Source organism: Bos javanicus, chromosome 19 (genome assembly GCF_032452875.1).
Source record: "Bos javanicus breed banteng chromosome 19, ARS-OSU_banteng_1.0, whole genome shotgun sequence".
In the NCBI taxonomy this organism is placed as follows: Eukaryota; Metazoa; Chordata; class Mammalia; order Artiodactyla; family Bovidae; genus Bos; species Bos javanicus.
Genome location: NC_083886.1, coordinates 32,652,673 through 32,676,527, shown reverse-complemented (window position 1 = coordinate 32,676,527; position 23,855 = coordinate 32,652,673). Strand labels below are relative to the sequence as shown.

Sequence of the window (23,855 nt, the reverse complement as noted above, 5' to 3'; positions counted from 1 at the left end):
AGAAGTTAAGAGAAAGTTCTGACACTGCTCCCTGGTACCAACCAGATGTCCTACATTCTGACACTAACTACCCAAAGTCAGAGCAGACTCCAGAAGTTAAGGACAGAGGGCTACACAAGATTTCCCCTACTTCTGGTGTCAGCCCCAGTCTTGGGTGTCCCCAAGCTGCCCATGATGCCCAGCTGGCTGCAAATTCAGGGCTTCCCCCATCTCCCTTAGGTGGGATCATTTCTTAGAATGACTCGCAGAACTCCCTGAAAGCGTTCCTCTGAGGATTACAGCTTTGTGTGTATGTATGATGGAAACAACTCAATTGGGATTAGCAGATGCAAACTATTACATACAGGATGAATAAGTAACAAGGTCCTACTGTAGAGCACAGGGAACCATATTCAATATCCTGGGATAAACCATAATGGAAAAGAACACGAAAAAGATTATTCATGTGTATAACTGAGCCACTTTGCTGCACAGCAGAAATTAAACACACAACATTGTAAATCAACTATAGCTCAGTAAAGAAGGATACAACTTGGGAACAACCAGATGAGAGGCGTACAGAGAGCAAGGCGCGGGATGGGGGGAGATGCTGGGTTTCCATGGCCTCTTCTCGTGGAATAGGCACCCCACCCCCAGCACCTCAATATGTTCCCATCTAGGAAGCTCTACTGAGCTCCACTGTCCAGAGATTATACATGAGTTTCAGCACATAGACAGGATGGACTGAGTCACTGGCCACAGCACTGGGCACCCAGCTCCTCTCTCCTCCCCAGACGTTGTGCCCGCCCAATGTTCCAACCCTTCAATCACAAGGTTTGTCTTTCTGGAGACCAGCCCCCATCCTGAAGTCATCTAGGGGCCCACCGAGGTCACCTCATTAACATAAGAAAGCACAAGTATTAACTCAAGAAATTCCAGGGACTTCTGAAGCTTCCTGTCAGAAGCTGATGAAAAGGAGATGGTGGTAGTGGTTTAGTCGCTAAGTCATGTTCGATTCTTTTGTGACCCCAATAACTGTAGCCCTCTAGGCTCCTCTGTCCACGGGATTTCCCAGACAAGAATACTGCAGTAGGTTGCCACTTCCTTCTCCAGGGGATCTCCCCAAGCCAGGGATGGAACCCAAGTCTTCTGAACTGGCAGGCAGGTTCTTTACCGGTGGGCCACCAGGGAAGGCCTGAAAAGGAGATCCTCTTCATTACATCCCAGCAAGGGATCTATCCTCCCCGGAGCCTTCAGAGAGAGCATGGCCCTGCCTACACCCTGGATTTTGACTCAGTAGCCTTTAGAACTGTCAGAAAACAACAATCTGTTATTTTAAACCCCCCTCCCACCTGGGTGTGTGGTAACTGATTACAGGAGCCATAAGAACTGACACAGTAGGTGGAGCAAGGCTTTCTCTGTTGTAACTCTGAGCTAAAATGGGGGCTCCAGTGCAATCCCCTCACCCCCACACCATCTATTATTTCCTGAGTTTCCTCAGGACATTCCTCTGCAGCCCTCTCTTCTTAGCTACACTCCCCCCAACCCTCCACTTCAATGCTTCGATTCCACCCACCTGCTGAGGACTCCTAACTCCATCACCACTAGACCTCCTCCTGAGCTCCAGACCCAGATGCCCAGTGGAACATCTTCCCCTTGTGTTTCTCAGTGACTGGCAGGACTGCCCACCCTTTGCCCTAATCCCAAACCTCAGGGCAGCTTTATCTCCTGCTGCTCCCTCAAGTTCTACCAAGGTCCCCAAGTCAACAACTTAACTACCTCTAATCTCTCTGCATCTTCCATCTTCATGACCACAGATTTGATCCAGGTGGCCATCACCTGGCTTGAATGACTTACCTAGTCTCTGAGTTCAATAGCGTCATCTCCTCACTGGTCCCTCTGCCCTAGGCTTGCTCCCCTCTCCATTTGGTTTCCCATCCTGCATCCAGAGTAATTAGCCTAAAACCCAATCTCCTCCCCTGTTAAAATAATAGCAGCATCTTACGCTTACTGCTGGCTTATACTGTCCCAGAAACTATTTCAAGTACTGCGTGTGTACTAATTCATTTAAATATCATACTTTCTCATATCATAAAATATATTTTATCATTTAAAACATCATAAAATATCATGGCAATTATTAATATACCAATTTTGCAAATAAGATAATTGAGGCTGACTGAGTCTAAGTGACGTGCCTAAGATTTTGCAAATAGTTAAGGGACGGAGGCAATATCTAAACCTGTGGGAATCCAACATCGGAACCCTTGTCACGACCCCAGAAGTGTGGAAAGAGGTCCAGTGATTTGGTAATTTACTGAGCAATTTACCTCTGGTCCTTGTGTAAAATCCAAATTCGCTGAGTCATGGCAAAAGTAGGCTATCCATACGACGTGTGCCCAGGCTTTGCCCTACCGTCCCTGGCACTGAATTATGCAACCAGCCTCAGAAGTGTCCCACTTTGGACAGTAAATTAGACAGTCTAAGCCTTACCCCAACTGCCAATGACATTCCAAACACAGAGAATTTATTTGACTTCCTTGTGGTGCCACACTCTACATCCCTTGGCATTTCTACTCCCCCATCCTGCTAGAAATGCCTCGTCCTTCAGGTCTCAGCTTCCATGACATCCTCCCAAACCTCACTCCATCCAAACACCATTATGTTCTCAGGATGCCATGAACGACGGACCTGTCACCCAAGACGCCACTGTCCTGGTTTAAGTGCGCTTCTCCTCACGTGCACGTTTCTAGCAAAGGACCGGCCACCTGGTAGGTACAGCGGACACCAGACTCCCCTTCAGGAATGAAAGCTATGCGCCCCATCTCGCAGGAACGCTGCCAGATGACCACCTTCAGCAGTCTACCCTCTGGCACTGCTCGGGCTGAAAGTCACCCTGTGTTCCAATGAAAGGTGCGATTCCAACGACTGATCAATACAGAGATAAAAAAATGGCTTAATGCCTTCCTCCTCCCAACCAAGGATGACTCTGAAGAGACATCCGAGCTCCAGACACCAACCCAACAGGGAACCAGCTGAGACCTTTCCTGGGACTGCGTCACGGACTCATTTCTCCTTCTGCCAAGTCCTGTTTCCATTCACTTCTTCCACACCTGCTGATGTTAAGAGCATTTCCTAATAACCACTCTGCGTGTTACTCTCAATATCTGCTTCCTGTGACCCCCACCTGTCACCTACCACAACAGTAGGTGGTCAATAGTTATCTATTAATGAATGACTTCTTTACCTAATACATTTCCACGACTACACCTTCCTCTTTGCAAATATGACAATGGCCTGGGTCTGGCTTATGGAAAATCATACTTACAAATTAAAGACATTATACTTAGTAGGGACCAATTCTAAAGCCATGTCCTATTTTTCTGCTTGCAGAGTAAAATCCTGGCAATTAGGAAGGCACAACTACAAGCCTCCAGCTAAATATTTAACATGGAAAACCTCAATTTAGAGGACTCAAAAAACCCATTCTGACACCTGTTAGAAAACCACACGCTGCCTCACTGCCACCTCTTCAGAAGCGCCTGCTCCTGCTGTCTGCACAGCACCTGGGACAGCTCCGGACACAGAGGTATCAGCCTGGATCCCTGCAAAGGCGCAGCACCCAACCCAGTGAGGTAAACAGAGCTGGCAGCAGCTGGAGACCAGAGCAGGATGAGAGAAGTGGTACAGAAGCAGCAGAGCGTGTGCAAGCACAAAGCAAGACACGGTCGCGGGGAGAGACAGGTAGCAGAGCGTGTGCAAGCACAAAGCAAGACACGGTCGCGGGGAGAGACAGGTAGGGACGGCATCCGAATTGAGCTCTGAGAACGAGCCTCCCAGCTTCCGAGCCCCTTCTGTATTCCAGACACGGCGCTGGGGTCCACAGACTACAAGCTGGACTATCATGATGACACAGTACACCATGTTTCATATGTCGATACAAACCAGAGCTCTGGAATACGGAAGAAGGGCCCTGACAGATACAAAGAGAAGCGACAACATTCTGACTCAAGGTGAAAACATCACTAAGGTTAAGACTTGAACTTCTCTGAACCACACTTTCAACGACAGTCTAAAAACTCTAGTTTGAAGCATGGGTGGTCTCTGAAAAATTGGTTTTCACACTCAAAATGCTGGGTTCAACCTAGCTGCAGTCTGACTGTCTACCCAGATGCCCTTTTCCTCCTCCCTTCTGGACAAGTACCCATTCCTCCCCCATGGAGCACTCCATCTCTACTCCCAGGGGTCTCCATGCCACTAGTCATCACAATTCTGCCTCCCCTGCTAGGGACCGAGTCAAAGATGCAGGCTTGCACCCAGCAGCCCACGGCACCTCCTCCCTCAGGCACGTGGTAAGTCAATGGAAACATGTAAATATGCTTCACAGGCTGCTCAGGGAAAAGAATTTGCCTGTCAGTGCAGGAGATACAGGAGATGCAGGTTTACTCCCTGGAGGAGGAAAGGGCAACCCACTCCAATATCCTTGGGCTTCCCTAAAGAATCCACCTGCAATGAGGGAGACCTGGGTGCCATCTCTGGGTGGGGAAGATCCCCTGGAGAAGGAAATGGCAACCCACTCCAGTATTCTTGCCTGGGAAATCCCATGAACAGAGGAGCCTGGTGGGTTACAGTCACAAAGTGTCAGACAGGACTGAGCATGCATATAAACTGCCTTAGCGGAGAAGGCAATGGCACCCTACTCTAATACTCTTGCCTGGAAAATCCCATGGATGGAGGAGCCTGGTAGGCTGCAGTCCATGGGATCTCTAAGAGTCAGACATGACTGAGTGACTTCACTCTCACTTTTCACTTTCATGCATTGGAGAAGGAAATGGCAACCCACTCCAGTGTTCTTGCCTGGAGAATCCGAGGGACAGGGGAGCCTGGTGGGCTGCCATCTATGGGGTCACACAGAGTCAGACATGACTGAAGTGACTTAGCAGCAGGTAAGAGGAGAGGACTCTTATCCCATGACTGGGACTCTAGGGACTGCTCCACTTGTCTGAGTCATTTTGGGGCTGCTGTAACAGAATGCCTTAGGGATTCAAGTCACTTCACATCAGTAGAAATGTCTCCCAGTTCTAGAAACTGGCAAGTCCATGGTCAAGGTGACAGCTGATCTGCTTTATGACAATGTCTTCTCCTTGAGCCCTCATGTAGTGGAGGGGCCAAGGGAGCTTTCAGGGGATTCTTTTTTGGCTGCACCACACTGCATGTAGGATCTCAGCTCCCTGATCAGGGATCGAATCCGAGTCCTTTGCATTGGAAACTCAGAGTCTTAACTACTGGATCATCAGGGATCCCTCCAGGGATGCCTTTATAAGGCCACTAATCCCATTCATGGTGGCTCTGTCTTCATGATCTCATTAACTCCTAAAGGCCCTACTTCCCAAACCACCACCTTGAGGGTCAGGATTTCAATATGAATTTGGGGGAACACAAACATTCAGACCCAAGCATCTCTCTCCCATGTCCTCTCATGGGTTCATGAGCATGAAGAAACTATCTCAGTTGCTGCTACCAGCTGTATTTTGACCGTGAAAAAAAGCCAAGATGCAGGCGAAGGCAAAGCAAAGAGAAATGGTGAGAAAGACACAGGGACCCTGTGCTCAGGGCACCTGGACTCTCTCTACCTGTGTACACACCTTCACCTGAAGCAAAGCCTCCTTACTAAGTGTCTCTGAACTGACATCTGCTACTGTAATGAAAGCATTCTAGGTGATACAAGTGATCCAGTTTCCTTTACTGCAGAACTTGAGAACCTTAAATAGAAATATAGATTGTAAGTCTCTAAGAAGAATCGACAGCGTGCCACATTCCTCACAGTCCAGGGATTTTTTTCCCACAGAACAAAACTTGATAAAGAAGGAGAAGGACATTCTTCTGTCCGTGTACTCAAAAATATCATCTTTCCGGTGTTGCAGGAAGCCAGAGAGGAGAGATCCCAGGCAGGAATACACATAAAGAGGACGCTGCAGCAGGCGACGGTAGGGACACAGACAACAAGGAACAATCAGGAATGTTGGGATGGACATGTATACGCTCCTGTACATGTTTAAAATGGATGACCAACAAGGATCTACTGTATAGCAAGGGGAATTCTGCTCCATGTTATGTGGCAGCCTGGATGGGAGGGGAGTTTGGGGGGAGAATGGATACATGTATGCATACAGCTGAGTCCCTTTGCTGTCCACCAGAAACTATCACAACACTGTTAACTGGCTACACTCCAATACAAAATAAAAAGTTTTTTAAAAGATACAGGAATGAAATAACATATATAAATTATGATTCAGAGAGAAATTTGGAGGAACTTACTGGACATGGAGGAGTGAGGAATGACCTCAGAATACCAGGAAACAAGCTCTCCAGGTCACTGCTAAGGTCACAGCTCCCTGGCGAAGTGACCTAGGTTGGGTCTTTGATGTCACTGATTAGAGTCTAGTCAACCGTCTGAGTGGACTAAAGGCCACCGTCCTTTCTTGAGCCTTTGGGTAGAAGCCTCTGGTTTTCCTTTTAGGAATTGCTTCTCCCCGTTTGGTCTGTGTGGACATGTTGTCAACTCTTTACCCTTCCTCGTTCCGCAAAGGGTTGGCCAGGTCACATGACCCACACCAAGCCAATCAGACTCTCCTCTGCAGTGGAATCCTGAGTGGCCCAATGACAGAAAACAACTGGGAACTAACCCCCTTAAAAAAAATTTTTTTTTAATTGAAGTACAGTTGATTTACAATGTTGTGTTAGTTTCAGGCATACAGCAAAGTGATTCAGTTATACATTTATATAGTTTAATATATGTGTGTGTGTGTGCATGCTAAGTCGCTTCAGTCATGTCCAACTCTTTGGAACTCCATGGCCTGTAGCCCTCCAGGCTCCTCTTTCCACAGGATTCTCCAGGCAAGAATAGAGGAGTGGGTTGCCATGCCCTCCTCCAAGGGAACTCCCCAACCCAGGGATCAAACCCTGGGTCAATCCTGCATTGGCAGGCGGGTTCTTTACCACTAGTGCCACCTGGGAAGCCCTATGTGTGTGTGTGTATATATATATACTTTCCAGATTCTTTCCCCATATAGGTTTTTATAGGATCTTTGTTGGTTACCTATTTTAAATGTAGCAGTGTGTATACGTTATTCCCAAATCCCTAACTTATCCACCCCTCCTTTTTCCCTTTTGGTAATCTTAGGTTTGTTTGCTAAGTCTGTGGGTCTGTTTCTGTTTTGTCAATAAGCCCATTTACAGGGAAGTAACCCTTCTGAAGGTGGCCTCTGCAGGGCTGTCCTGTGGTCCCTTGCACCTGGTCACTCCGTTGATTTTCTGAGGTGCACTTCTCCTTTCCAAAGCTTCATTTTGGCTCAAATTAGCTCTTCCTACTGCCTCAACCAGAGAACCCCAACTGGTCACGAGGATCCACCAGACCTCAGCTCCTAGTCATGCAGACCGAGTTTCAAAATGTGTCTTTCAAAAGTAGCCACACGCAAAGGCTATTAGCCGATCACTTCCTAAGAGATGACTATTCTGTTCTATAAAGTGAGATCTGACATCAGGTCCCTTCCAGAGTATGAAGATAAGATGTTTCCCATGTTTGAAAATCAAGGCTGAGAAGGACTTCAAACATTTCTATTCAGATCTTTCAGGGCCCCAAACTTAACAGTATCACATGAGAACTTCCAGCTACATTTTACATTTGCCCACTTTGAAAGGGTTTGATTTTTTTGTGTGTTTATTTTTAAAGAATTTGGAAATTTTTAGAAAGTGCAAGCAGCAAGAAACCAAACCACTTCTAATCCTACCCAGAGATAAACACTGCATGCCGAACTGTCCAGGCTTTCCTGATTTCCATCCAGTCTGTTCTATGTACTCTTTACAAAAAAAAAAAAAAACTGTACAGTCTCAACTCTGTATGCCTTCTGTATCCTGTTTCCTTATCTTAAACATTTCTCCCAAGTCATTACATTTTTTTCAACGTTAGGGAAACGCTAAGATTGTTACAACTGCACAGATGGGCCAGAATTTAGTCATCCCACTAACGTCAGACATTTCAACATTTTCCAAATTTTTCCCTCCTGCAGACTCAAAGTGAAAAGTTAAAGTGTTAGTCTCTCAGCTGTGTCCAAATCTTTGTGACCCCATGGACTATAGCCAACCAGGCTCCTCTGTCCATGGAATTCTCCAAGCAAGAATACTGGAGTGGGTAGCCACTTATTCTCCAGGGGATCATCCTGATGCAGGGATTGAACCCGGGTCTCCTGCATTGCAGGCAGATTCTTTATCGTCTGAGCCACCAGGGAAGCCCAGACTCAAAGTACAGCAATAAAGAACATCAGTGTCAGAAGCAGCAAATCTAGGAGCAAATCTCAACTGCTGTCCTTTCCTTACCAACTCTGCACCCAGACGCATCACACGCTCACCTGCTTGGAGACTTGTGCAAACACCGGAGGTGTCTCCTGAGGGTGGACCTCTGCAGCCTCTGGGCCCCTCCTGCTACTTCAGTAACTATTCTGAAGAGTCATGAAGATGAAACAGGAACGTCTGTAAAGTGCATTCAAGTGTCTGCCGCAAGACGCAGGACACACACGACCAAGAGCAGCTATGCACACGAAGCTTGTGTCTGCAATCCCAGCAGTATCTATGCCGCGCCAAGTCGCTTCAGTCGTGTCCAACTCTTTACAGCCCACCAGGCTCCTCTGTCCGTAGGATTCTCCAGGCAAGAATACTGGGGTGGGTTGCCATTTCCTCCTGTAGGGGTTCTTCCCATCCCAGGGATCGAACCCATGTATCCTGCATTGCAGGCAGACTCTTTACCATTTGAGCCACCAGGGAAGCTCCATAACAGTATCCATAAGCAAATGACAAAATAACAAAAGTTCGGTCTGCTTTTCATTTTCCTGATATGACAAACGAGATATGAGTATATACTCATACATTCTACTAAGTTTTAAAATCATAAAAAAGAATGCTTTTCTATAGCATTCGTTTTGTAAAGGTCCCTGCTCAGTTTGTCATGTAGAAGTTGGTAGAGGCTTTTGCAGATACAGAAACTGCTTTTCTTCCAATACAGAGCTTTTAAAAAAGCAAAAGTACTTTCAAAGGGCACTCACTCTCCTTATCCTTTCTGGCGAAACTGCAGTCAGGAAACAAAATGAAGAATTTTCTATTGGCAGATGTTCATAGTATGCTCTTTGTGGATGGCTACCAACAAGACACTCGATTACCTTGAGTGAACGTGACAGTGTTATTTTTATTCATGTCAAGAGCAGTTCATTAGCATTTCCAGAACCACCTAAACTGAAGTAACAGGAGGGACCCAGAGGCTACAGAGATCCACCTTCAGGAGAGAGCAGCTGAGCGGGGAGCATTTGCCGGCACGTGGCCTGCTTAGGCCGCAGCTCTGATGGTCTGCTCCTGTCTCAGTCTGCCACTTCCACAAAACGGAGCTACGCAGGGCACCCAACTCCTAGCCACGCTTCCACGCGGTTGTTGTTCAACCACTAAGTCATGTCCCAGTCTTTGCGACCCCATGGACTGCAGCACACCAGGCTTCCCTGTCCTTCACCATCTCCCGGGGTTTGCGCAAACTCACGTCCATTGAGTCAGTGATGCCATCCAACCATCTCATCCTCTGTTGCCCCCTTCTCCTCCTGCCCTCAATCTTTCCCAGCATCAGGGTCTTTTCCAATGAGTTAGCTCTTCACATCAGATGGCCAAAGTATTTCTGCCATGAGTCAAAAAAAAATAAAGCCTATAAAAGACACTGCCCAGTCCTGACTGACAAGAGACAGAGCTGTGGCTTTTGTGGCTCTCCTTTTCCGGGTCCATGAGGGACTGCTCTTCCCTGCCCCAGCTCCAGCTGGGGTGGGGCAGGTGACTTGCTATAGCCACTGGATGTGAGCAGAAGTGACATGTGTGACTTCCATAAAGAACCAACATGATTAGTCACATCCGCCACCATCACAGAGGTGCATGTGGGGTATGGGAAGAAGGAAAACCCCTGGCAAAGTTAGTCCAGATGAAAAGAGGGAAATGCAGATTTGGCTGACAAAGGAGGTACGACTATATACTCATAGACTCTATTGAGTTTTAAAATCATTAAAAAAATGAATGCTTTTCTATAACACAGGTTACTAAAATGACTCAGGAAAAGATAGAAAACATAAATAGCCCAGTGATCACTGAAGAAACTGGGAAAACTGCCAAAGAACCACCTCCAAAAACTGTCCTGGAAAGGTTGTTTTGAACCTTCAAAGAACAAGTAATTCCTTACTTCACCATTGCACAGGAAAAGAAGTGAACAGTCTGTTTAACAATGTTATGGCTCAGTGGTAAAGAATCCACTGGCCAATGCGGGCAACATGGGTTTGATTCCTAGGTTGGGAAGATGTCCTAGAGGAGGAAACAGCAGCCCACTCCAGTATTCTTGCCTGGGAAATCCCATAGACAGAGGAGCCTGGAGTCCTGCAGTACTTGGGGTCGCAAAGAGTCAGATAAGACTTAGCAACAAAAGAACACATAGGAATACTGAATGCCCAAATCCTAAACAACTAAATCTAGCATTGTATAAAAATAACTGGCAAACATAGTCAAATAAGATCAACTGCAGGAAGGCAGGGAGAGCTCAATACTAGAAAATCTGCTGAGGCTCAAGAATGTAGAACACAAGGCCTTCATGTGCAGAGGAACTATCACTGGTATATCACCAGCACAGAAAACAATGCCTGGAGCATAGTAAGTGCTCCATAAATATCTACGGCATAAATTACTGAGTGAATACAGTAACAAATTAAAGGAGAAAAATACATGATTACCTCTAAAGACCACAACAATATAGTCAAATTTAACTTCAGTGCCAAAGAAAAATTCAAAATAAAATAATAAATTTATGCAACATGTAACATGATTAAAAAACAAAGTCTCTCAAACCAATCATGCATTTCCAGAGATAATAAGACGGGGAAGTTCACATTTCACCATGTATTCATCAGTAGTTTAACAGTGTTCTATAAGTCCTAGACAATGCAATTAGACAAGAAAATACGATACGTAGAATACTGGGGAGGAAGAAACAAAATTACTATTTGTAGAAAATATGATTACTATTTGGAAAACTCAATACACTCAGTTTCTGCTAAAGTACTTATAAGCAATGGGAAAGTCTGGATGAAGGTGATTAAGATAATTATACAAGAATCAACCACTTTCCTACATTCCAACAATAAAGAGTAAGAAAATATCACTTAACATAAGACTCCAACCATTAAGGCTACAGTAATGACAATAACAAATGACCTAAACATAAAAGCAAGATTATTCAGGACCTTTGTAGACAAAAACTAGATTACAGGATCATAAACAAACTTGAATAAATATGTCATTCCCAGACAGAAAGAATTCTCATCATACTAAATACTGCAAAATTGTCAATTTTCCCCCAACTTAATGCATACATTTTAAAACATACTAAAAATAAACCAGTGAGCAAAGCCAAAAGAATATAATCAACTTTTTTAAAATAAGGAAGCTACTTGTAATTAGCTGTGACTAAGGCACACTCTTTGGGCAAAGCTGTTGAGTCCTAATTGTCAAGCCAGTCAAGGAGTTGCCCCAGATGAAGCTAGGATGAGGCGCCCAGACCAACTCCACTGCACTCCTCCCCAAAGAATGGGATCCACCCCTGCTCGCCTGGGCAGCAAAGCCCACCTCAAATCCTTGCTCAGTGCCAAAGAATTGATGATTTTGAACTGTGGTGATGTTCAAGGGACTCTTGAGAGTCCCTTGGACTGCAAGGAGATCAAACCAGTCCATCCTAAAGGAAATCAACCATGAATACTCATTGAAGGACTGCTGCTGAAGCTCTAGTACTGTGAGAGCTGACTCATTGGAAAAGACCCTGATGTTGGGAAACCTTGAGAGCAGGAGGAAAAGAGGACAAGAGAGGATGAAAGGTTAGACAGCACCACCGATTCAATGGACATGAAATCTGGGAGAGAGTGAAGGACAGAGGAGCCTGGCGTATTGCAGTCCATGGCATCGCCAAGAGTCAGAAACAGCTTAGCAACCGAACAACAACTGTTTAGAAACAAAACCTAAACGTGACACCTATGTGATATCGCACGCCAAAATCACAGAATTTGACAAATAAAAGATCTGGTGGCAAAGTAAAATTATATAAATGGTCATGAAAATGTATCAATATTAATGTACGACTGAGTGACTTCACTTTCACTTTCCACTTTCATGCATTGGAGAAGGAAATGGCAACCCACTCCAGTGTTCTTGCCTGGAGAATCCCATGGACGGAGAAGCCTGGTGGGCTGCAGTCCATGGGGTCGCACAGAGTCGGACACGACTGAAGCGACTTGGCGGCGGCGGCGGCAGGCTGGGAAAAGTGTTCCAAAGCATAACATTTAAAGCACAAACCATCAAGTGATAGACTTGAGGTCATGAAATATTAAAAATGACATAAAACAAAATATCAAAGGCAGAGAAAACTACAGAGAGAGTGCATGGCATAAGACAAAGTGTATATACGTAATATATTAGCAATGACCTTAAAATCAATAAGAAATCAATAAGAAATAGTCATGAACAAGACTGCAAAGAAATGGGACAAAGACCCATGCAGGCAACTCAGAAAAGGCCACAAACATCCAACAGACATAAAAAATGCTCAACCTCACTATAGACATTTGAGAGGAAAAAAGGTTTTGGTTTTATTCAGGTAATTAACGAAGTCATAAAATTAGTTACTGATGGAGTTGGGGAGAAGAAATTAACAATTCTTCTGAGGATGAAAACAGAAAATGTGTGTGCCATTCATATACATGAAATATATACTCACACAGTCTTAAAAACTCACTTATTCTTTGGCCCAGAAATTCCATTTCTAAGACTTCATCCTAGGAAAGTAAACCCATAGGAAATACTTGCTACATGATTACCAAAGGAACTCAGTGGACTCTAATGCAATATTACACAGCTTTGAAAAATCATGCTGTAAACACAGCTACTGACATGGGATGATACTCAAAATATAACACAAAGAGGGAAAAGACAGGTTGCAAAAAGTACACAGCCAATGGTCTCTATGTCTTTAAGAATAGAAATATACCTATTAAAAACTTGGATGACTATATCCAAAACATTACTGTGGTCTCCAGGTAGCGAGATTACTGGTTTGGGGGGGTTTCTGTTTTGTTTTCTGGCCATACCTTATGGCAGGCAGGATCTAAGCTCCGGACTAGGGATTGAACCCGAGTCCCCTGCGGTGGAAGTAGGGAGTCTTAACCACTGCACCACCCATGAAGTCGCTCCAGGTAGTAAGATTGATGTTTTTTGGTTTTTTTTTTTGCCTTTTTGCCCACCCACAAGTTTATAACTTTTCTACAATAAACAAGTATCATCTACACAACCAAAAAGAAAGTTTTAAAAAAAGTAAATTGAATTCTGTGGGAAAATAAACATTTATCCTAAAAATAAACTCTGAAGTTGGAAAATGAAAGCAAAAACATCTGCTTCCTGGACAGAAAGGAGAGTTTAAAATTGCTAGACAGCCACACACTTCCCAAAGGCAGAGGTGTGTCATCACCCAACGGGAGAGCCCTAACTCTCCCCCACTCCCGGTCTCCCCACACCTCTCTCCAAACTACCACTAACTCCATGCAGAGTTGAGGCTTAATTGTATTATTTCCCATTGTCATCAATATAGCATGTGAAATACAGGCTGTCATTATCAATATAGCATTTGAATCTCTTGATTATTATTAAAAGAGATCAAGAGATCCTTACTAATCCCCTCTAAAAGAAACAACCTTCAACGGAATGACTGTTTTGCTCAGCTACTGATTCACTTTGTCTAGAGGGGAAACAGTCCTTATCACCCATCGTGATACATTTCTTCCCTGGATGGACAATGGGAGGGGGAGTCATTATCTGCTGGTGAGAAGAATGGCTCCCTGGCAATGACTTGTAGGTCTGGGAGAAGAGAGTCCTGCAGGAAGTCCTGACAACCGGGAGCAGCCCAGCCCGAGGCTGCAAGCTGGCAGGTCTGCATAGCGAGGAGCCTGGAAGACTCAAGCAGAGAATACATTCCAGATCTGCTAGCCTGCTCATCTGTTGGTGAGTACATTCTGTTTCTCTGTCACACACACAGACCGCAGCAGGTGGCCTGACACAGGCTTCCATAAAACTAATGAAAAACATCACTCTGAGACCTTACAAACATGCACAGTGCTCCCTGGGGGACAGGTTTGGGTGTGCCCAGCCCTGTTGTGTAACAGAAAGACACGGGGAAATATAGGCAGGAGCAAAAGAGTCCAATGACTAATCTGGAGTTGGTTCCAACTTTTCCCTATCAGAACAGTGACGTTCACTTCCCTATAGGGCAGTGATGCCCTATCAACTGGGCCACGGCTCTTAGGAGGCCTGCTGATGGGCAAAGTAGTGTCTCAGAGACACCTTCAAGGAAAAGATCCTCACTGGTCTTGGCTGCTTTGGTTCAAGCCAAGATGTCTGCAGCACCAGTGCTCCTGATGGCTGCATCCTCAGCATCTATCTGGGTACCCCTGGTGGCAGCAGTGGCATCCTGAGAGCTGCACAGCAGCAGTGATGCTCAGCCCACCCGGCTCTGCACCAGAAACCAAGCCTGCTCAAGGAGCAGTCTAGGAGTGAAAGATGGGGCTGTCCAGACCAAACTTGACCTTCCACTCCCCCAACTCAGAGCTTTAAGAACCAAAGAATCCAACCCAACCGGACTTGGTCCCTCCCACACTTCCAGAGCTCCTTGTCTACTCTCAAGTCCCTTGAATGTCACCCTGTTTTGCACACGAGCACTGAGGGCTTCCCTGGTGGCACCTGCCAATTTAGGAGACATAAGAGACGGGGGTTCGATTCCTGGATCAGGAAGATCCCCTGGAGAAAGAAATGGCAACCCACTCCAATATTCTTGCCTGGAGAATCCCATGGACAGAGGAGCCTGGTGAGCTATGGTTCATGGGGTCACAAAGAGTTGGACATGACTGATGCGACTTAGCACAGAGCCCATTGACAGCCATCACTGGTCAGTGGCTGTGGGCATCTGAGAAGTCCTTTACACTCCGGAGCCAGTGTTTTCAGAGGACTGAATGGGCACAAGGAGCCTCACCAACCATTTCCTGGGTACTCGATGTAAGCCAGGCTCCCTTTAACTCTTAACAGACATCTAGGGCAGGGGCTGCTATGCCGTCCACCACCCCTCACTGGAGACTGAAGGAACCTCCTCCTCACCAAGTCAAAGGGCCAGGTTTACTTCCAATTTCTCAGTCACCTAGTGTGTTAGTCTCTCATTCGTGTCTGACACTTTTGTGACCCCATGGACTGTAGCCTGCCAGGCTCCTCTGTCCATGGAATTCTCCAGGCAAGAATACTGGAGTGGGTAGCCATTCTCTTCTCCATGGGGATCTTCTTGATCCAGGGATCAAACCCAAGTTTCCTGCATTGCAGGCAGCTTCTCTACCGTCTGAGCCACCAGGAAGACCAGTTTTACTTCTATTTTCTGGGTCACCTAACAGGTCTCTAAATCTCAGCTCAGGCTCTATTTCCACCCAACACAAACCACATGCCATTTGCAGAAAAAATACTCTATGTCTTTCAGAGTGCCTCTCACCCCAGCAACCGATAGACTCTCCTGAAGGCAAAAAAACCCCGGTATCCTAAGTCAGCATGAACTGATTCCTCCCTTAACTCCTGCTCTATCCTTCCAAAGCCCAGGAATACAGCTGTGGTCATGCATCGGTACATCCATCACCATCCCAAAAGGAGAGAGGGGCCGTGTCTGGAGCCTCTCGCATCCTTGTCTATGACACCGGGACCTCTCGTTCACTTATATATTCAATTGCCAAAGAATTTTGGAGAACCGACTATATGCCAGGCATTAGAGGACAGCTGTTTCTGCCTGCAAGGAGCTTAAAGACTATTGGAAAAGGTAAATGAGACAAGATAAAAATTACACTACACAAGAGAAATGGGTTTTGTTTACTCTGCATGGCAACAGTTCATGAACCAGCACAGAGCCCGGCAAACAGCAGGCATCCAATAAGCATTTACTGGATGGACGAAAGCATGAGCATACAAGCCAGGAATAGCGTCTGCCCAAAGGTACTTGTGGCTACTGTTTATGAAGCATGCCCTGGCTGAGCATGGTTTTGGGTGCTTTCTGGGGGTAATCCCATGACCTCATTGCCACAATCACCACATCACTGGTACTCAGTCCAAGCTTGTACTGCTTGCCACACAAGAGGCCAATTAATCAAGAGAGGAGCTGTTGGAGCAAGGAATAGTGCCTTTATTTGGAAAGCCAGCCAACCAAGAAGATGGTGGACTCATGTCCCAAAGAACCATCTCACGTGAGTTAGAATTCAGGCTTCTTTTACATTAATACTTTAAAAAAAAAAAAAAAAAAAAAGGACAGTAAAGTCAAACATTTCTTGGTTTGGGTTAGCCTCCAGAAGGGATGTGTTAATTTCTTCCTCCCTGCAGTCATTCACAGGTGGGCCTGATCAGGAAGTTTCCTGGAAGCTAAACAAAGGTATTTTGGCTTAATGCTCATGACCTGGGAGGCATGACTCCCAGAGATGGGCCATTATGTGTAATTTAAGCTTACAGGCAACATCCCTTTAGTGATGAACTTGTCATAGAATACAAAAGGTCCCTCCCTATTACATCACCTCAGCACAACCCTTATTATGCCCATTTTGCAGATGAGGAAACTAAGGAGCAGAGCCCAGCTCAAGATCCTGTAGTCAGTAACCAACCAGCCAGATCCATCCCACTCGAAAGCCAGTGCTACTTGGAACCATGAGGCACTTGGTGGTACAGTCCGGAAAGTCGAGAGATGCTTCCCAAGAGATGGGCTGAAGTGAACGGAGAGGAGAAGGAATGTGTGCACAGATGGGAGAAGCAAACCAAGGAGGAGATGACACTTTTCCTAGTTAACTGCAGTGGGCTTGAAACTTTTCCCAGTTGCTGGCACCCTCTCTACAGAGAAGTACTCACTTCAAGAGAAAATACTGCTAACTCCATAAGGTATGTGTAAGTAGAACATTTCCTCGTTGTTAAAGAGACTGGATCTGATCCCTGGCAGTTTTATATTCAGAAGACGTCCAGAACCTACAACTTACAGAAGGCAAGCCAGATGAGATGCCAAGAGTTAGGACCACCCTCCAGCCCATCTCTTAGCCCTGCCTCAAAGACAAGAATGTCATCCTTTCAAAGACACACACAGGGCAAGCATCCAGTGGCTTGTTAAAGCATCACCAATAGGTGGTCCACCAACCCCACACCTAAATGCCAAGCATCCAATCCCACTGCTTCTACCGAGTCAAGAAATTAAGAAGCAGCATTAGGATCATGCCTTGGTACATTCTCCGCAAGAGAAAGTGAACATTGCCCCATTTTACTTACCTGCATGGACCCCACAGTCAACTGGATTAAATAACCATGAACTGAGGACCAATGGTCTAGAAGGCATTGCACTATACACACTGAGCATACAATGGCAGTCAGTACATTCTACAGTTTTGTGCTTGTAAGAAATCAAAAAAAGGAAAAAGAAGAGCATTTCAAAGAGTGATGAGTGCTGTGACAAAAATGAACAAGATGATGGGGGGAGTGGGAAGAGGGGAGGGGGACCTCTCAAAGGTCTCTGAGCAAAGACCTGGATGAAAAGGAAGAGGCATGCAGGAAGAGCAGACCCTTAGGCAAGCAGGAAAAGTGGGATCCCCAGATAGAAATGAGCTTGGTGCATTTGGGGCAAGGAAGGCTGCTGTCGATGGAGCACAAAGGAGGAGGGGTTGGCGGAACAGAATGAGAATGAAAAGACCAGAAGGGAGTCAAGTCTGGCCAGGTCTTATAGGCCCCTGGAAAGATTTGGGGCGCTCAGTTCAATGAAAGGCCACTGGAGGCTTTTCAGCAGCAAAATAATACAAACTAGCTTTTGCCCTAAAAGGTTCACTAAACTCAGAACATCATCAAAATGGATAGAGACTAGTGATTAACACAATAGTGGACTGGTCCCAACGCTACCTGATAAAGAGTCAAAATTCACCCACACGCCAGCAACCACCAGTGTCTCCATAAACAAGTGGAAAGTACCTCTTAGTGACCAGCTGCTTGGAGCTCCAAGAATATGCTTTTAAATCAGTAAGAACACCTGGTACCTATTCTGAAACCCAACCTCCATTCTCCCTTGGTCATTCCATCCATGGATGAGGCTGGAAATCATGTTTTATGCCCAAGTTTTGTAGTAAATCTTCCTACTTTGAAACAAGTCCCGAAGAGAGACAGCTATGTTTTAGGGATACTGGGAAGAAAGCATGACAACTTGCTAACATTTTGCTTCGATGACCGAAGTGGAACCTCAAGACCAAGTGAGAAGGGAGATCCAAGTCTAAGGTTATGGGTCCCTGGTCACGTGGTTGGTCTGGTGTGAAGACCTGAAGATCCATGCCAGTCCCTGGGGTGATGCAGAAGTCATTCACTAAAGACAGGTCAACTGGACCATCATCTGCTAAATGACCCAGACAGGAAAACACGGTTTCCACATCCAACATTCAGAAAAGCAGCCCACGTGAGGCTCTATCTGTGGCAATACCATGCCAGAAATCTGGGCTAATCTGACTCTGCTATTCATAAATTCTCCCCAATGTGAAAGCACATGTGTTTGGGAAAAAGGAAAACGTATCCAAGTCCATTTTAGACATGGTTGCTTGGGAGCCATCTGGAAGCCTAACAAGCCACCGGCACCCCCCTGCCCTCAAATGCCCACGGTAATTAGGGCAGTGTGCTTACAAGGGTGTTCAGTGTGCCCCGGGGAGGTCCCCACTCCCGACTGGCCAGATGCTAGTTGGGGCTCCATTTCCCACCCAATAAAGGTATTCGGTTTCTTGGTAAACCTAGTGGAGGGCCTTCGAGGTGTTGAGCTCGTACTTGAACTGCACCCAAGACTGGGTTCTCTGCTTTTCGCCGGCCTTAAGACAGCACACCCAAATTCCTTGGGCACAGAAGCAACGGAAATCTCTCTCCAGGGACAGAAGTTTCACGAAAAACCCTCTCTACTAACCAGTCTGTGTGCAGAGCTTAGAAAGAGACCCACCAGAACCCTTATGTAACAAGAATAGACGCCGGCACCCCACACAGCGGCCCCAGGAGACACTAGCCCAGATGTAGCCCATTTTGGTGATGACAGCCGGCGGCGGGGTCTTGCGCTAGGATCCGGTTCTTTCCAACTCTGGGGCCGGGGTTCCCCACCGCCGCCCCCGGCCTCCCCTACCTGGCTGTGATCTTCTTTCTGCTTATCTCATCTTCCAGAGGAGTTGGGCCTCCTCCTCTGCAGCCTTCACCGCCACCCCCCCTTCCCCCCCGCCAACCCCCCCACCCCCCCATCCCCCCACCCCGAAATCAGTTTCAGGACCGAGCGACTGCCGCGCCATTCCACCAGCACCTTCCCTGCCGCGGCCCCCACCCCTACCGATCTCTCCCCGCCACCTAACACATCGACAAACCCGGCCAGGAAAAGAGATTCAGCATCTCGCACAGCCAGAGCCCCGGGAGGGGCAGGCTCAGTTCTGTCAAGCCGACCCACCAGGCCCAACACTGCCCCACCTCCCCGCGCCGCCGGACCCCCCGAGAAGCCCCGAACTCGGAGGAGGAGGGGCATGCATCTTCGAAGAGCGACCACGGGTCGGCGGCCTCCAGCACGATCAGGGCGAACACCTGTTTCCACGACGCTCTGGTGCCAGAGGGAGAAGGGAGTCCCGGGGAGGGGGGGCGGTGTGCAGGGAGGACGAGGTGAAGGGGCAGCTGGGGACGCAGGTAAAGGATGCGTCATTCTCCGCGCTTGGCAACCGGAGCCCCGGAGCGGCGGGCAGAGGTCCAGAATGGCTCGGGGGTCCGAGAGAAGTTCGGGGAGGAGGGGTCGCGCCCGCGAGCGGCGCCCGGAGCTAGAGGAGAGGACCGGCGGGGGCCGGCGCGCCCGCTCCATCACCTACCTGCGCGCGCGGGGGGATACAGCACCGCCGCGCGCCCGGCCCGCGGGTGACCTACCTGCCCACTGTCTGGTTGGCCAGCTGGCGCATGCGGTTGAACTGCTTCTTCATCGTGGCCCCGCTGGTGCGCTAGCCCGGAGCTGGGGAGGACGGAGCAGCCCGGAGCCCGCCGCAGGGTTACATGGCTCCCGCGCCGAGCCTCCCGGGCGGCGGCACTGCGGAGCCTCTCGAGCCGTCTGGCCCGCGCGCGGCTCCCTCCCGGGGGCTCCACCGCCTACTCCTCGTGCAGCCGCGGAGCCCTCATGGCCACGCCCGGGCCGCCCTGGGCGCCGCCGCCGGGTCCGCCCCGGCCGCTGCCCCCAGCCCCGCTACGGCGCGGGACCCGGGTCTCCGCAGGCTGGCCGCTGACCGGCTGGCCCGGAGCTGGGGGACGGGGGGGGGGGGGGGCTGGGGGGGGGGTCCCCGCTGCGCCTGTGCGGAGGGCGCCGTGCATTCTGGGGCTTGTAGTTCCGCGCCCGGCGCCCACCTCGCCACGGTCCCGGGTGTCCACGTGGGGCCAGCGGCTCTGCACTTCAGCGTTCTAGGAAGGGCAAGGTTTTCCTGCTTTAGAAATAGCAAAGTGGAACCGAGAATACAACAGCAAATAAGGAGCATCCATTGCCTTTTTTTTTCTTTTTAATGACATACAGGGCATGTACAATATCATGTCAGTTTCAGGTGTACTGTGTTTCCCTGGAGGCTCGGAGGGTAAAGAATCTGCCTGCAATGCAGGAGACCTGGGTTCAGTCCCTGGGTTGGGAAGATTCCTTGGAGAAGGGAATGGCTACCCACTCCAGTATTCTTGCCTGGAGAACATGGACAGAGGTGCCTCTCAGGTTGCAGTCCACGGGGTCGCAAGTAGTCAGACAGGACTGAGGGACTAATACTTCAGGTGTTTTATATGATGATTTGATATTTGCAAACGATCACCACCATAAATCTATTAACGAACTGTCCCCACACAAAGCTATTACAATGTTACTGGCCATACCCCTTATGTTGCAAAGAGTCCAACAGAACACAGCAACTGAACAACTGACATATAACTGGAGATTTGTGCCTCTTAATCCCCTTCACCTCTTTCGCCCACTGCCTCCCACCCTCCTCCTTTCTGGCAACCACCTGTTTGTATTTTAAGAGAACGTGGGGTATTGCTGCTTTGAATTCCCAGAAGGAAGACATGACTGCAAGAACATGGCTCATAAACCTGCAGATGATTAACACTGAGTGGCAGGGTTAAGCTTGGGACAAGAGTGTCGGGCAGATTTTGCACCAGGTATAGCATACATCCCAGAAATGTGACGCTTGCTTTTCAACAAACCTAGTAGGTACCCAGAGGAGAAGGCGATGGCACCCCACTCCAGTACTCTTGCCTGGAAAATCCCATGGACGGAGGAGCCTGGTGGGCTGCAGTCCATGGGGTCGCTAAAAGTTGGGAATGACTGAGCGACTTTACTTTCACTTTTCACTTTCATGCATTGGAGAAGGAAATGGCAACCCACTCCAGTGTTCTTGCCTGGAGAATCCCAGGGACAGAGGAGCCTAGTCAGCTGCCATCTATGCGGTCGCACCGAGTCAGACACGACTGAAGTGACTTAGCAGTAGGTACCCAGAAGCCAATAAAATGATAGTGGCATCATGATCACGGGTTCCAGTTTGACCAGGATCACTTTCTTGTGTGGCTTAGACTCCAGCCTCATGTCCCTTCTACCGCTGAAGAACAAGTGCCATCAGCTGTGACTGGCCAGCAGCATCCTACATGGTGGTGGCGCATTAGCATCAGTTGGCTTTTGAAAAGGGGTCATGACCTTCTGCAGCCTTTATCCTTTGGAAAACAATGGTGACTTCAGTTAGGTTTTATCATCATTTACCAAGTGAGAGCAGTGTGTTGGGTGGGAGGGTCTTTGGATCAAAAAGATATGAGTATTAAAACTCCAAATACCAATTATATAACCTTAGGGAGAAAGTACATACCCTAAGTCAGTTTTTTCATCTCCAATAGAGAAATAATACCGCTTGAGAGATAGCAAAGTTAGAGATCTGTTTGCTAAACTATCAACAATCAAGTAACATCTAAATTTCTATATAGTACATTATGTCCTCTTCATTTACTACAAATAAGATTAGCATGATTGCAATAGAGAGAAATGCTATTCCTACAGCAGAATTACTAATCTGACAAATGAAAGAAGTTTTTTTTTGCAATGGGCTATTTTGCATAGGTTGATTATAGTCTCAAGATGTCCTACATATGGTTCTAAGTATCTTGCTGACCAGCTGAACAAAAGATGGTTTGAGGCATGTCTTGGCTGAATGAACATGAAATCTTTAATTAAGTTGTGAATTTAGCCTCAGCTTATTAGGTCAGCAGCTCTAGCCTATTAATAAGTTAAGGCATTATTTGCTTTTAACTGAGTTATGCCTATAATGTCAATATAATTTTTCTACAAACTAAAGTTATTTCCATTTTGAGAATTTTTTTAAAAACCAAGTCACAACATGTTTTTATATGTATAAATAATAGTGAGGCAGTAAGGACACTGGGTGATTTTTATTAATAGTAGCACTGTCTCCGGTAATGTCTAGAGTGTCCAGTATAGTAGTCACCAACAACACATGGCTATTGAAATTAAAATTTAAAATGTAATTCCTCAGGACTTCCCTGGTGGTCCAGTGGTTAAGATTCTGTACTTCCACTGCAGGGGGCACGAGTTCGATACCTGGTCAAGGAACTAAGATCCCTGGAAGCCACCTGGTGCAGCCTAAAAATTAAAAATAATTTTAAAACACTGGGGCTTCCCCGGTGGATCAGTGGTAAAGAATCTGCCTGCCAGTGCAGGAATCACAGGTTCGATCCCTGATCTGGAAGATCTCTCATACTGCAGAGCAACTAAGCCCTCTTGCCACAATTATTGAGCCTGTGCTCTAGCGCCTGGAAGCTGCAACTACGGAGCCCATGTGTCGCAACGACTGAAACCTGAGGCCCGTAGCATCCGAGCTCTGCCACCACAAAGAGAAGTCCGCACAGCGCACAACTCGACAAAGGGTAGCACCCGCTTCCCAGCAATAGAGAAGAGACCGTGCGGCAGCAACGACCCCAAACAGCCAAAAATAAAAAAATCTTAAAAAAAAAATACTATCCTCCAATTAAAACTTTTAAAAGTTAAAAGCAATAAAATTTAGTTTCTCCATCACCCTAGCCACATGTTAAGGGCTTCATAGCCCCATGCGACTAGGGAGTTGCTGTATTGAACAGCACAGAATTAGGAGACTCCTATCATCTCAGAAAGTTCTAGTGGACAGCACTTGTCCTCCAGAACTCTGGCAGACAACTCCAATATCATGTCAGCCTCTGCCTTCAATGCTGAGATATTTCAGTTCTGTTCTGCTTCTCCTCAAAAGACAGCCTACCCTGCTAGACTGTGGTCTAATAATATGTTATTAACTGATGGTTTCTTCACAAGTTTCTGTTCTCCTATGAGTATTTCCTCCATTCAAGAAAAGGCCAGGGCTTTTTCTGCTTCCTACCCCAGGGAGGGGATGACAGTGCAGAAAAAAAGAGAAAGGAGTGTCAAATCTTTTCATCTCTCAAAGCAGACTTCAAAAACACATGTGAGAGAATAGAGTTTTGTGTTTTTTTTTTTTAAAAGGGGGTTTTGAGTTTGAAGATTATGGGCTTTGGAATGTTTATGTCTATGCCATAAATAGCACCGTTTGAAGAATATCCTACCCCGTATATTCTAGATAAAGAACCCCCAAGCTGTGGAATACTGAAGATGATGATAGGGGAGTGGGAAAGGAGACAGGAAGAGGAAAAGTTGA

General features: G+C 47.0%; 1 protein-coding gene across 3 annotated transcripts in view; it reads right to left on the bottom strand.

Moving 5' to 3' along the window:
* The window catches only part of ARHGAP44 (Rho GTPase activating protein 44), a 119,765-nt gene extending 99,536 nt beyond the window's left edge, over positions 1 to 20,229 (bottom strand). For 2 of the 3 annotated variants that reach the window (XM_061391119.1, XM_061391121.1), the window contains exon 1: positions 20,053 to 20,229. In XM_061391119.1, the coding sequence (XP_061247103.1) occupies positions 20,053 to 20,105 (53 nt within the window). In that variant the 5' untranslated portion in view covers positions 20,106 to 20,229. The remainder of the gene's footprint in view (positions 1 to 20,052) is intronic. The other variant, XM_061391120.1, reaches the window with a different exon arrangement.
* Between the last annotated feature and the right edge of the window lie 3,626 nt (positions 20,230 to 23,855).